General features: G+C 36.2%; 1 protein-coding gene across 3 annotated transcripts in view; it reads left to right on the top strand.

Moving 5' to 3' along the window:
• TNKS2 (tankyrase 2) overlaps nucleotides 1–12,719 on the top strand; it is a 63,914-nt gene that overhangs the window by 36,257 nt on the left and 14,938 nt on the right. For 2 of the 3 annotated variants that reach the window (XM_059055433.2, XM_059055432.2), the window contains exons 14-21: nucleotides 360–505; nucleotides 1,511–1,676; nucleotides 2,447–2,666; nucleotides 5,430–5,539; nucleotides 6,245–6,433; nucleotides 8,313–8,565; nucleotides 9,754–9,836; nucleotides 10,923–11,043. In XM_059055433.2, the coding sequence (XP_058911416.1) occupies nucleotides 360–505; nucleotides 1,511–1,676; nucleotides 2,447–2,666; nucleotides 5,430–5,539; nucleotides 6,245–6,433; nucleotides 8,313–8,565; nucleotides 9,754–9,836; nucleotides 10,923–11,043 (1,288 nt within the window). The remainder of the gene's footprint in view (nucleotides 1–359; nucleotides 506–1,510; nucleotides 1,677–2,446; nucleotides 2,667–5,429; nucleotides 5,540–6,244; nucleotides 6,434–8,312; nucleotides 8,566–9,753; nucleotides 9,837–10,922; nucleotides 11,044–12,719) is intronic. The other variant, XM_059055435.2, reaches the window with a different exon arrangement.

Here is a 12,719-nt window from a genome sequence, read left to right as displayed (position 1 = left end):
TAACAAGTTCCTAGGTGATGCCATCATGCTTCTATGATTCAGTGTATCTCTACATATATTTGTCACAAAATGAAAGCTATGATTGCTTTCAGGTACTTGTGTTACCTTTATGTATATAGCAGTAATGGTAATAATAAAATTTACCTACTAGCTTTAGCAAAGGTAGATGATAGATAAGAGGACCAGAGGGATTCCCAATAAATGACAAGATGAAATAAGAAGAATAAATAGCCAAGAGTTTCTGAAAATACTGATATGATGAAATAAGAAAATAAATCAGACATTTGAAATTTCTACTAAATGAATGAAAACAAGTCGGAATATGTAACATCATGTGTATACTGTGTTGCGTCCTATAGAAGTTGTGTACTGTTCAGAGTGTCAACTGCAGAGACATTGAAGGGCGTCAGTCTACACCACTCCATTTTGCAGCTGGCTATAATCGAGTGTCTGTCGTGGAATATCTGCTGCAACACGGAGCTGATGTGCACGCTAAAGATAAAGGGCAAGTACCAACAATTGCCATGGCCTCTCTGTTCCTTTATCTGACCTTTTTAGGAAAATCTGAAAACATATTTATGATAGATGGTAGTTCTTTTATTTTCAGAGAAGTCTGTTTCCTAACTGGCTTAAATGTAGCTTCTTAATTTCAGTTAAGATTTTATGATGAGTAGCATTTATATAAAGACTTAGTTGCATAATGCCTTGTAATTTTATAATGGCCAAGGAGATTACAACAATAGTGTGATGCTGATTTTTAATGCTGTAAATTTTTCAGTTTGCATTGAGGATACTTGAGTTCTTCCAGTTTATCTTAAAATTGTTTTTCTTTAAAAATATGTAATTCTTGGGACAAAGAGAGTGGCACGGACATATATATACTACCAAATGTAAAACTGATAGCTAGTGGGAAGCAGCCGCAGAGCACAGGGAGATCAGCTTAGTGCTTTGTGACCACCTAGAGGGGTAGGATAGGGAGGGTGGGAGGGAAAGAGATGCAAGAGGGAAGAGATATGAGGATATATGTATATGTATAACTGATTCACTTTGTTATAAAGCAGAAACTAACAAACCATTGTAAAGCAGTTATACTCCAATAAAGATGTAAAATAAAAAGAAAGAAAAAAAATGTATATAATTCTTGGGAATTCCCTGGCAGTTGAGTGGTTAGGACTCAGTGCTCTCACTGCTGTGGCGCCCCGGGTTTGACCCCTGGTCAGGGAACTAAAATCCCATAAGCTGCGCTGCATAGCCGTAGAATAGAATAGAATATTCTTAATTCTAGATATTGCAAAATAGATGTTTGTCATGTTCTCTGCAATTTTAAATATTTTTAAAATGTCCTCTCTGCCCACCACCCCACCCCAAAGTAATTCCATTTCTGCTTTCAATAAATTTAGGTTCTATAAATTGGTAAAATTTCTTATGCAGGTCAAGAAATTTATCAGCTGTATGTAATTATTTAAATTAAAATATATCTTTGTGTTGTGTTGCTTATTTAACTTTTCAGAGGCCTTGTACCTTTGCACAATGCATGTTCTTATGGACATTATGAAGTTGCAGAACTTCTTGTTAAGCATGGAGCAGTAGTTAATGTAGCAGACTTATGGAAATTTACACCTTTACATGAAGCTGCAGCAAAAGGAAAATATGAAATTTGCAAACTTCTGCTCCAGGTATATTTAAGTACTTATGGACAGGGTATTATATTACATAGAATATGTTTATGATAGTTCTAATAATTCTAATATAAACCTAAACTAGTTAGGGGGTAGGAAGCAAAAATCTAATTCTGTACCTAGATTTCAGAATAAACGTCATGAACAGTGTAAGCCAGGTTTATTTAGTACTAATGAAATTGATAGTACTGGTTTATCTATACTGGTACCAGTGTAGATATTTTACAGTAAAAACGAGTACAGTTAAATTTATACTTTATATGAACATTGAAATATGTTTGTGAAAACTAAAAATAGCATATGTGAAAGGTAATTTTTAGTGAAATACTACCTTGTTTTGAATGTAGTTTAAAATTTTGACTATATTATTGCATTGTTAAAGCCCAGTAATATTTAAGTGCCTCTGTATTTTAATTTTTTATGTATTAAATTAAGCATTATTAATAGTCATGTTAACCTTTAAGGTAGAGTCTCTGTATAAAATAGTTTTCTTTAGCTCAGTGCTTTGTGACCACCTAGAGGGGTGGGATAGGGAGGAAGGGTGGGAGGGAGACGCAAGAGGGAGGAGATACGGGGATATATGTATATGTATAGCTGATTCACTTTGTTATAAAGCAGAAACTAACACACTATTATAAAGCATTTATACTCCAATAAAGATGTTTAAAAAAAAATAGTTTTCTTTGGTATCGTTACATTGAATATTTTCTCATTGACCAAGGGCAAATTTAAGCTAATTCCTCCCTTTCTGTTTTTCACATGCCCAGCATGGTGCAGACCCCACAAAGAAAAATAGAGATGGAAATACTCCCTTGGATCTTGTTAAAGACGGAGATACAGATATTCAAGATCTACTTAGGGGAGATGCAGCTTTGTTGGATGCTGCCAAGAAGGGTTGTTTAGCCAGAGTAAAGAAGTTGTCTTCACCAGATAATGTGAATTGCCGTGATACCCAAGGCCGACATTCAACACCTTTACATTTAGCAGGTAAGTGAATGAAGTGTCACAGATTTAGGCTGGTGACATCTAAGATTCATTTTACCTGAGTAAAATATTTCCTGTAAGTAAATTTAAAAGATTCAAATCAAGTATCTTCTAATACAACAATTATACTCTAGTGTATTTGTACAGGGCCATGTTCACTTTAGCATTAGCATGTTACATTCATTAAGAACAATCGAAAGAGGCTCTGCCAGTCACCATGTGCTTTGGAACCTTTATTCCAGGTCATCATATTGTTTAAATCATCTTTGGTGAGTGTGTTTTGGCTACAGAAACTTTAAAAATAGGCCTGCTGAGCTGGCCGTCCTCATGGAACGCTAAATCTTTCCATTCTTCTGATGATAGCTGTTAAACATAAGCAGAAAAAATCTTTAAGGACTTCCAGAAGTTACATAAACTTCTTGTTATTTGTCATATTAGTTTGTAAGGCCTGCCTTAACAAATTACCACAGACTAGGTGGCTTAAACAACAAATGTATTTTCTCAGTTCTGGAAATGTTGGCAGGATTGGTTTCTCCTGAGGCCTCTCCTTGGCTTGCAGATGGCTACCTTCACTCTGGGGCTTCACATGGCCTTTTCTCTGTGTATGTGCATCACTGGTGTCTCTGTGTCCTAATCTCCTCCTCTTATAAGGACAAGAGTTACATTAAATTAGGGTTGAACCTAACAGCCTTGTTTTAACTTAATTATGTCTTGAAAGGCCTTATCTCCAAATACAGTCACATTCTAAGGTACTAGTGGTTAGGGCTTCAACACAGGATATTTGGGGAATACAGTTGAGTACAAAACATTTGTTCTAAGTTTTCACTCATAAAATTGGCGCAGTGTTATCTTTGCCTTCACTGCATGTAATGCAGCATTGTGATTTCAGCACAGCTTTTTGAGCTGCATAGAAGATGCTAGGGGGACTTCCCTGGCAGTCCAGTGGTTAAGACTCCATGCTTCCACTGCAGGAGGCACGGGTTCAATACCTGGTCAGGGAACTAAGATCCTGCATGCCACTTGGCCAAAAAAATTTAATAAAATAAAAACAATAAAGTTATAAATGCATATTCCTTTTTTTTTTAAAAAAAAAAGAAGATGCTAGGGAATGGGCCATTAAAATCACTGAGCTACAACTAATACTTTAGTGGAGTTGCATCATAGGCACATTTGACTCATACAAGTTTTATCTAAATACACGTGGTTTGAAAAGAGAAAAAAAAGGAATGCAGGTGTTTCTGCCACTTTGTGTAATGTAGGAGGTGTAAGTTTACTCTTCTCTCAGTTCCTTTCAGTCTCACAGTGTGAGCAACTATGTTCCTAGGTTTTTGTTGTTTTGGGGTTTTTTTGTTGTTGTGTTTTTTGGCCACGCCTTGTGCAGCATGTAGGATCTTAGTTCCCCAACCAGGTGTTGAACCCGGGCCCCCTGCAATGAAAGTATGGAGTCCCAACCACTGGACTGCCAGGGAAGTCCCTTAAGAGATAATTTTAGTGTATGTAGTTTTTACCTTTAAATTATCTCCATGTAAGTTGGAACCCCACTGGCAAAGGAAAAGAATTAACTCCATCTATGTGTCTTTTAGAGCATTAAAAGTGCACTAAAAGTGATAAGCCACAAATGCTAACAAAGCGAGGTAAAGCTTTTCTTCTTCCACTGGCAATCAGGAGTTTCTAGTCCATGTAAGACAAAATATAGCCTGACCTCTGATTTGAATTGTGCTGTGCATAATTACATATATTAGCTTTGTATCTTTATGGTAGCTTACCTAGAACATTTAATATTACTATTTAAGTCTGTGTTCTTTGTAAGTGGCAAATACTTTGTATACACAAAATGTTTCTTACTTATGTGGTATTATACCTTGAGATCTGGAAGGACTTTGGGATTTGGTGTAGTATTTAGCTTATGGTAGTTTTGTAGTTTTGTTTTTCTTTACTTGATCTTACTAAATTTTTTTTTTTTTTTTTGCTTTAGATCTTTCAGCAAAAGGCTGAAAACTACAGTAAAAATGAATGAGTTAAATACTTTGAACTATTTTAAAGTTTAAAGTGATACCTGATTCTATGTTGACAAAATTAAGTTCCAGATTTGCTTTCAAACTATTGATTATGTGTCAAATAAAATATACACACTTTACCGTGAGCATGCATTTACTAAGATAGCTGACAGTTCCCAAAATGACAGCTGGGAGGTTACAGTACATTTATAAAATACTAAGTTTTATTACTTCATGGTTTTAGCAGCAATAGATTCTGCTGCTTCTAGAGATATGCACCCTTACATTCTCTCTAGCAAAAAGCATGTCCTTGTGGCCTTCTGGAGAAATGGGGCCCTGAGACCCACACTGGTGTTTTGTCTTCTGCTCTGCCAGCCACTTGTGTTCCTAACTTGGCTTTTATATGATTGGATGCCTTTTGCTTGCAGCCTTGAGACCATGTACCTGAGTTCAGGAAGTTGTGTATACAACAACCATGAAGGCAGGGACTTTGGTAAGAAGGTTTTAAAAGGAAAGATTTAAATATATCAGTCAATATAACTTTAGAGTCTCCAAAACAAATGGGTATCATTACTGAAAGCTTCCAACTTGAGGCCAGTGGGCAATTTTTTTTCATAAGATAAATCTTTAATTGACTCCATTGAAGAATTTCAGATTTCTATAAAAATCTCTTATTTTTAAAATCCTATCTATTCTTTCTATATAGATATATACATATATGTAGCTACTTTTAATATTAACAAGTAATTTTACTTTTTTTCTAAATTAGCTGGTTATAATAATTTAGAAGTTGCAGAGTATCTGCTACAACATGGAGCTGATGTGAATGCTCAAGACAAAGGAGGACTTATTCCTTTACACAATGCAGCATCTTATGGGGTAAGTTCTTTCGTGTTACCTTTAAAAATGTCTGAAATTTTCAAAGTGAAAATCAGTATTACAATTCAAAAGGAATTTAGTTTGACTTTCTCATTTTACAGAGAAGTAAATATGAGAGCTAAAGAGGTTAAATAACTTCAGAGTTTCAATTCCAAATCTGTTGTAGCTTGCCATGTGACATGCAGCACGTTTTGTCTTTTGTTGTATTACCTTCCTTAGCACATATCTCATTGTCAGTGAGATGTTGGTGATTTCGTTTATTTGTTGGTGCCCAGAAACTCCATTGGGATTCATACGAATCTGTAGAGAGGACATGCGTTGTTCCTGACTTACAATATCCTTGAATGTTAACAGTCAGTATTGACCATCTTCAATTGATTAATTAAGGAAGGCTACTGGTTTATAAATTGATGTTTAGCAGTTATAACACTTAAATAAATTAGAAACTGTTAAAGTCCTGTTAATTTAGTTCCTTCCTGTGTAGAATTCTTAACTATTTTCTAGATATTTTCTCAAGTTAGGTAAATGTCTACTACTGTAATTTTTAATTAGCTACCCATAAATTATGATGATGGGGGGAAAACAGTTTTTCATTCTAGCGTAAGTTTGAAACTGGAAAAATAGGTATATAGCTGGTTTCTTTTTAAGAACTAAAATACGATAAAATAATATTTCTGACTGTAACAGGAGTATTTTCTTTTACAGCATGTAGATGTAGCAGCTTTACTAATAAAGTATAATGCATGTGTCAATGCTACGGACAAATGGGCTTTCACACCTTTGCACGAAGCAGCCCAAAAGGGACGAACACAGCTTTGTGCTTTATTGTTGGCCCATGGAGCTGATCCAACTCTTAAAAATCAGGAAGGACAAACACCTTTAGATTTAGTTTCAGTAAGTGATGGGCTCTTTGAAAAATCTCAGTGCTTTCCTGACTTTTAAAAATTCACTTGGTATATATAAAATGTCTTTATTGGTGAATGTGGCAAAATCTGGCTTTTAGCCCAATTTAAATTATAGGCCTCTTTTATATTAAAATATAATGAGTAAATAATAGAATTATCAGTTACCATAAGCTGAGTACTTTTAGAAATGGGAAAAAGAAGTATAAGGTATAGCTGCTTACATTAGTTAGGAAACAAGCAGGCAAGGCCCTCAGTGGATGCTGTTACAGTGCATAGGGCACAAGATGCTACAGGCCCATGGGTCTTTATGAACTTCCCCAGCTGGGAACATGGCCTTCAGGGTGCAGCTGCAAAGCCTGCCTTTATAGAGATTTTCTTCCCTCCCAGCACTGCCTTATCCCAAAGATTTTATTGCTTACCCCACCAAAACTTCATGAAACAAGTTTGTTCCTCCACTTCTCCATGGGAAGTCTTTTTTTCTTTCCACTCCCAAGGAAACTCCTGTAGGTGTCTCCATTGTGGCCTCCAACCTCTGCTTTGGCCACTGTGATGCAGGTGCTTCTCTTGCCTCTGCCACTGAGGACATTGACCCAGAGCAGTGGAGGGAAAAGGGGAAGAAATTCTTCTTGAGGTGGAGAGGAAGGGGAGTCTCTTCTGCGCACTGCTTTCTACTGAGATTCCACTGTTTCAAGTTGCATTGAGAAGCTGATTTAGTTCAGCTGCATTAGGGGTTGGATAGAATTTTCTCAGCAGGCTGACAACCCAACCATATTTGTAACATTATTTCTTAAGGGAAATATCCTTCCAGTTCCAAACTACCTTAGAGGTGAACTTTTCTAATTCAGTCTGCACATATATTAGTTCACTAGATATAATTAAGTGACATTGAAACAGGGTGCCCTAAGAACATGCATGGGTTTTAGAGTCAAACAGACCTGCCTTAGAATTCCAGCTCTACCACTTACAGTTGTACAGTCTTGCAAGTTGCCTAACCTCAAAGCCTCAGTTACCTAATCTCCAAATGCAGGTAAAATATATCTGGTTAATATGAGAATTAAATGAGGTGATGTATTTAAAGTCCTCGGCGTGGTATCAAGTACATAAAAAGCACCCAATAAATTGTGCTAATGTTACTTTTAAGTGTTAGATACCAACTACGAGTGTCATGGGAGTCCTCAGATTCAGGGGAAGAAAAAGGTGAGGATTGAAAAGGCAGTATAAATGAAAAGCCATGAAAACAAGTACTGTTTACTTCTTGCTGAATGTTAATTACTTAGTGTCTTAATTGAGCTTTGTTAAAGAATAGTTATTTGTTACTTATTAAACAAATTAATATACCAGTAAAGTTGGGATTTTTTTTTCCATTCTAGCAGATTTGGTTAAAATGATTATCTTTTTTCCTACCCTTCCAAATGTTCAATTTTGAGAAACAAATATATTACTGAATATTTTCAAAAAAAAAACAAAAACCTCATTCTGTTTGCTAAAGTTCTATGTAGATTGAATTACGTCTTCCGAATGCCTTTAAAAGGTTTTAAATCATTTTAAAATTTATATTTCTAAAATTCATTTCAGTGCTTTTCAATCATATCAGGATTTTTTTCTTGCTTTGCCACATTTAACAGTTTTATTTTGTATGTCTCAGTAGATGTGTTCTGTATTATGTTTTATGTTTAATAGCTGAATATCACTTATTTAGCTGAATATTACTTATTTGGTTCACTTTTTATAATAATTTTTGTATAATAAGCAATTGTAGTGCAGATCTGCTGCGTTTTTGTCATATTTTTTAATGCGTTCTATTGGGTGTAGTATAGAATTTTAAAACTTGCTTATTGCAGATTTCATCTCTCTGACATATACCCTAGGCAGATGATGTCAGTGCTCTCCTGACAGCAGCCATGCCCCCTTCTGCTCTGCCTTCATGTTATAAATCTCAAGTGCTCAATGGCGTGAGAAGCCCAGGAACCACTGCAGATGCTCTGTCTTCAGGTCCATCCAGCCCATCAAGCCTTTCTGCAGCCAGCAGTCTTGACAACTTATCTGGCAGTTTTTCTGAACTGTCTTCAGTAGTTAGTTCCAGTGGAACAGAGGGTGCTTCCAGTTTGGAGAAAAAGGAAGGTAAGACATTCAGCCAAAATAACTGGTATTGTAGCCACATATTTGTCATTTGGATTACTAAAAAGCCATTTTTTTTAACCTTAGATACAACTGTTAGTATCAGATTAACATAGCATAAAAGTTTTAGCCTTTTATTGTTTTCTTTACATTAGTATTAGAATTCCTAATGAAACGTTCTCCCTCCGTGATGAGACTTGATGAGTGTTCTGCTGCTAACCTACTCTTTAGATGTAAACATACTTTTTGAAAGGTATAGAAGTCCTTTTGGTTGAGTACTTATGCCTTTATTTATATCTTTCAGTGTATTATTACAGAATTATGAAATACTTTTAACCCCACATCAAAATACCTAATTTTGAATACCTTTTTTTTGTGGTACGCAGGCCTCTCACTGCTGTGGGCCTCTCACATTACGGAGCGCAGGCTCAGCAGCCATGGCTCACAAGCCCAGCCGCTCCGCGACATGCGGGATCCTCCCGGACCGGGGCACGAACCCGCGTCCTCTGCATTGACAGGCAGACTCTCAACCACTGCGCCACCAGGGAAGCCCTTGAATATCATTTTTTAAAAAGATAAGAAAGGGAATTAATTCCCTGGCGGTCCAGTGGTTAGGTAGGACTCAGCGCTGTCACGGCTGTGGGCCTAGGTTCAGTCCTTGGTTGGGGAACTAAGATCCCGCAAGCCATGTGGCACAGCCAAAAAAAGAAAAAAGAAAAAAAAGACACATACCTCCAGTCTCTTTACCTTTTACCTGTCAAAACTGATCTCACCTTATGCAACACTGGAACTTGTTTTCATAAACTTTTTTTGTAAAATAGCTTACCTCTTCAAAGATAGGGAGACTTTGCTTTTTTAATTGAGATATAATTGACATATAACATTTTATTAGTTTAAGCTGTATGGAAACATTTTAAAGATACAATTAAAAATACAATTTCTTGAAAAGATTTTCGTAACATGAGAGTGCCCCATTGCTTAATCCTTTTCTTCTGATAATGTTGGAATTTTATAGCTTTCTCCTTGCAATTTTTGATGTTAAGTTTAATATATCCCAAACAGCTGTTAATATTTTGCTTCATCTTTACATTCTTCATGCATGTAATAATGTCACAAAACTTTGCTGTTATAATGTTGAAATACATTATTCTGTTATGAAATGTTGTGTACTGTGATTTTTTATTTTTCTAGTTCCAGGAGTAGATTTTAGCATAACTCAGTTTGTAAGGAATCTTGGACTTGAACACCTAATGGATATATTTGAGAGAGAACAGGTAAGTACATGAGTTGTTTTGCTTGGTTTGGTGTTTGGGGGAACCTCAAGGGAAGAATAGAACATACTTGAAATGCCCTGAACCATTCAGCCTGTTGAGGGGTGAAAAGGATGTTTTTTTAAGAGACTGGAAATCAGTCAGTCTTCTAATTTGACTTGTTCTTGGAATATCCATTTAGTTTATTAGCACATAAAAATTGTTTCTTGTGTAGTAACAGTAAAATAGCTTTCTTGAGTAAGTTTAGTAAGTTTAGCATATTCATTTCTTAAAAGTAAGTTATTCTTGAGCTCAGTTTGTTCAATTCTGTTGTGTCAGTCACTACCCACTCTAAGCCTGACACTTTGCTAGCCACTATGCAGAGATACATAGGCACACAAACTATATATCTGGGCGTTTCTAGAACAGTCCTAATTTAAAGTATTCTGTCAATACATTTACTGGTTTTTTGAGTCCAGAAAATATAATTATTATAGACTTGCACCCCTAAGGAACTTTCAATCTAGTTAGGGAGCTATACCAAGAACATATGAAGAGTCAAGTTTTTGGCATAGAAATTATAAGAAAAAAAGAGTTACTACAAGCTGGACTGTTCAGGGAAAGTTCATGGAAGATTTGTGAAAAAAAAAACAAACAGGATTTTCAAGAATGTCTTCAGTTTCACAAAATGGGAATAATATATTTGAGGTAAAAGGCTTAGTTTGAACAGTGATGCTCAGGTTATCAGCATAGTCCAGAGTCTGTAGGAACATTACATTAAGACACTGTGTAAATAGGTTGGATGCAGAGTGGTGGTAAAATAGTGTGCCTAAATGTGGCTAATTTGAAAATGCATTTTTGTTTTGCAGTTTAGTTCTGCTCAGGTTCTTATATTAAATGAAAATAATGATATTTTTGGTAGTTCATGACTCAACTTTCTGTTTAATTAGCTGCAGCTTTTCAGTTTCAGTTTAACAGCTGGTGCGCTTTCATTTCTAATCTGTTCAGAATAATTTGAAATAAATGTATAAGTCTAATACATTGTGAGAACACCAATATATGAATGTCTTCCAAACAAGTCTTCTAAACAGTTTCATTCTCTTTTGTAAGATCACTTTGGATGTATTAGTTGAGATGGGGCACAAGGAGCTGAAGGAGATTGGAATCAATGCTTATGGACATAGACACAAACTAATTAAAGGAGTTGAGAGACTTATCTCTGGGCAACAAGGTATTTCATTTTAAGTCATTGCTATCATCAGTTTAACAGCTTGCACAAAGGCAGCCCTCAACTTAGTAAATGATAATTTTAAAATCTGTAACAGAGAGTCCACTTAATAAGCGTACTGAGTAGGATTCCAGAAACCTGGGATTGAATCTTAAATCTGCCACTGTTAAGCTTTCTGAGCTGCTACCTTTAACTCTGTGAACCTAAGTGATGTGTCTGGGCCATTCAGAAATGTGGGTGTTGCTTTATCTATGAAGTTTTTTCTGTTATTTCCATTCACTTGTTTCTGAAGTTATTGTAGCTCAAAAATTGTATGGTTCTAAAAGATCTGAAAGTTGGATATCTAATATCTTATGATAATATAATAGGTAATGACTAGGTGTTCAGGCCTGCCCATAAAATAATGTTGTGTATCTCTTTTGTTGTAAATAGTTAAATTCTAAATACTTTCAGTAAAAATATTGGGGAATAGTAATGTTGCAACTAAAGAAACTTAGCGAAACAAAGTTGAATAATATTTTATTTCTCTTGAATGTTGATATGTTAGGAAAATGCAAATTGCATTTGATCAGCAGGTATTCACACTTCCTGTGTATCAGGTCTTGGGTGTAAAAGATGAATTATTTTAGGTGTCAGAACCATATTTTAAGTTCATTGTTAAACTGAGGGAGTGATATACCCCAGGGTCAGAAACATCCTGTAATTGAAGACCTGGCTGTACAAACCCCCATTAGCAAAAATGAGAGAATTCTTAGGGAAGGATGTATGCTAGCCAGGATGGGTCCATCTCTTGAAGAAGAAAAAAGAGAGCTTTGAAAATCAGGTGATTCAAGCTAAAGAATGTTTTAAACTGGAATTCTGGAATAGAATTGATTAAAGGTAGATGCACTTTACTTGCCTGATAGGAACTGGGGCAAAACATTTAAAATGCGAGATAGTCTTGGATATTTCTAGTATAGAAGACAAAATTTTATGAGATAAAATAAAGAAGAGGGAAGACTCATGGCTCCTTGGAATGTTAGTATGAAGAGGAGATAGAACCCTCAGTTGTGGACTGCCATCATGACTCTACTAGAGAACACTGGATCTGGTAGGATAGCAGTTAATATTGTTGAAAGTCTCAGGAAACAATGATGGAAAGAGATACACCTCCTTCAAGTGTCAGAGGTACATACCTCCATGCTGCCTCTGGTCATTCTGATAACATCCAGCTACAATTTAGTAGGAACATTCATTCCTAAATGGAGGAGAAACATCATGACACAGAATGACTGTGTCTGATCTAGCACATCAGGGTCACTTTCCTATATAAAGTTACCACCTTCCTCATTTTCATTTGAAGCCAGGATTCTATACCTGTATTATACACAATTTGCAAAATGGAACCAGTGGCAAGCTCTCATCTCGCTCTCATCTCGCTGACTTAACAGCCTTAGCTATCATTCAGTGCATCAAGTTAATAGATTACTTTTTCTGGGACTTCCCTGGTGGTGCAGTGGTTAAGAATCCGCCTGCCAATGCAGGGGACACAGGTTCGAGCCCTGGTCCGGGAAGATCCCACATGCCACAGAGCAGCTAAGCCCGTGCACCACAACTACTGAGCCTGCGCTCTAGAGCCCACAAGCCACATACTGAGCCCATGCGCAGCAACTGCCGAAGCCCACGCGTCTAGAGTCCAT

This window comes from Kogia breviceps, chromosome 2 (assembly GCF_026419965.1).
Source record: "Kogia breviceps isolate mKogBre1 chromosome 2, mKogBre1 haplotype 1, whole genome shotgun sequence".
NCBI classification, from domain to species: domain Eukaryota; kingdom Metazoa; phylum Chordata; class Mammalia; order Artiodactyla; family Physeteridae; genus Kogia; species Kogia breviceps.
The sequence above is the reverse complement of the archived record's forward strand: the minus strand, read 5'-3'. Positions and strand labels throughout refer to the sequence as shown.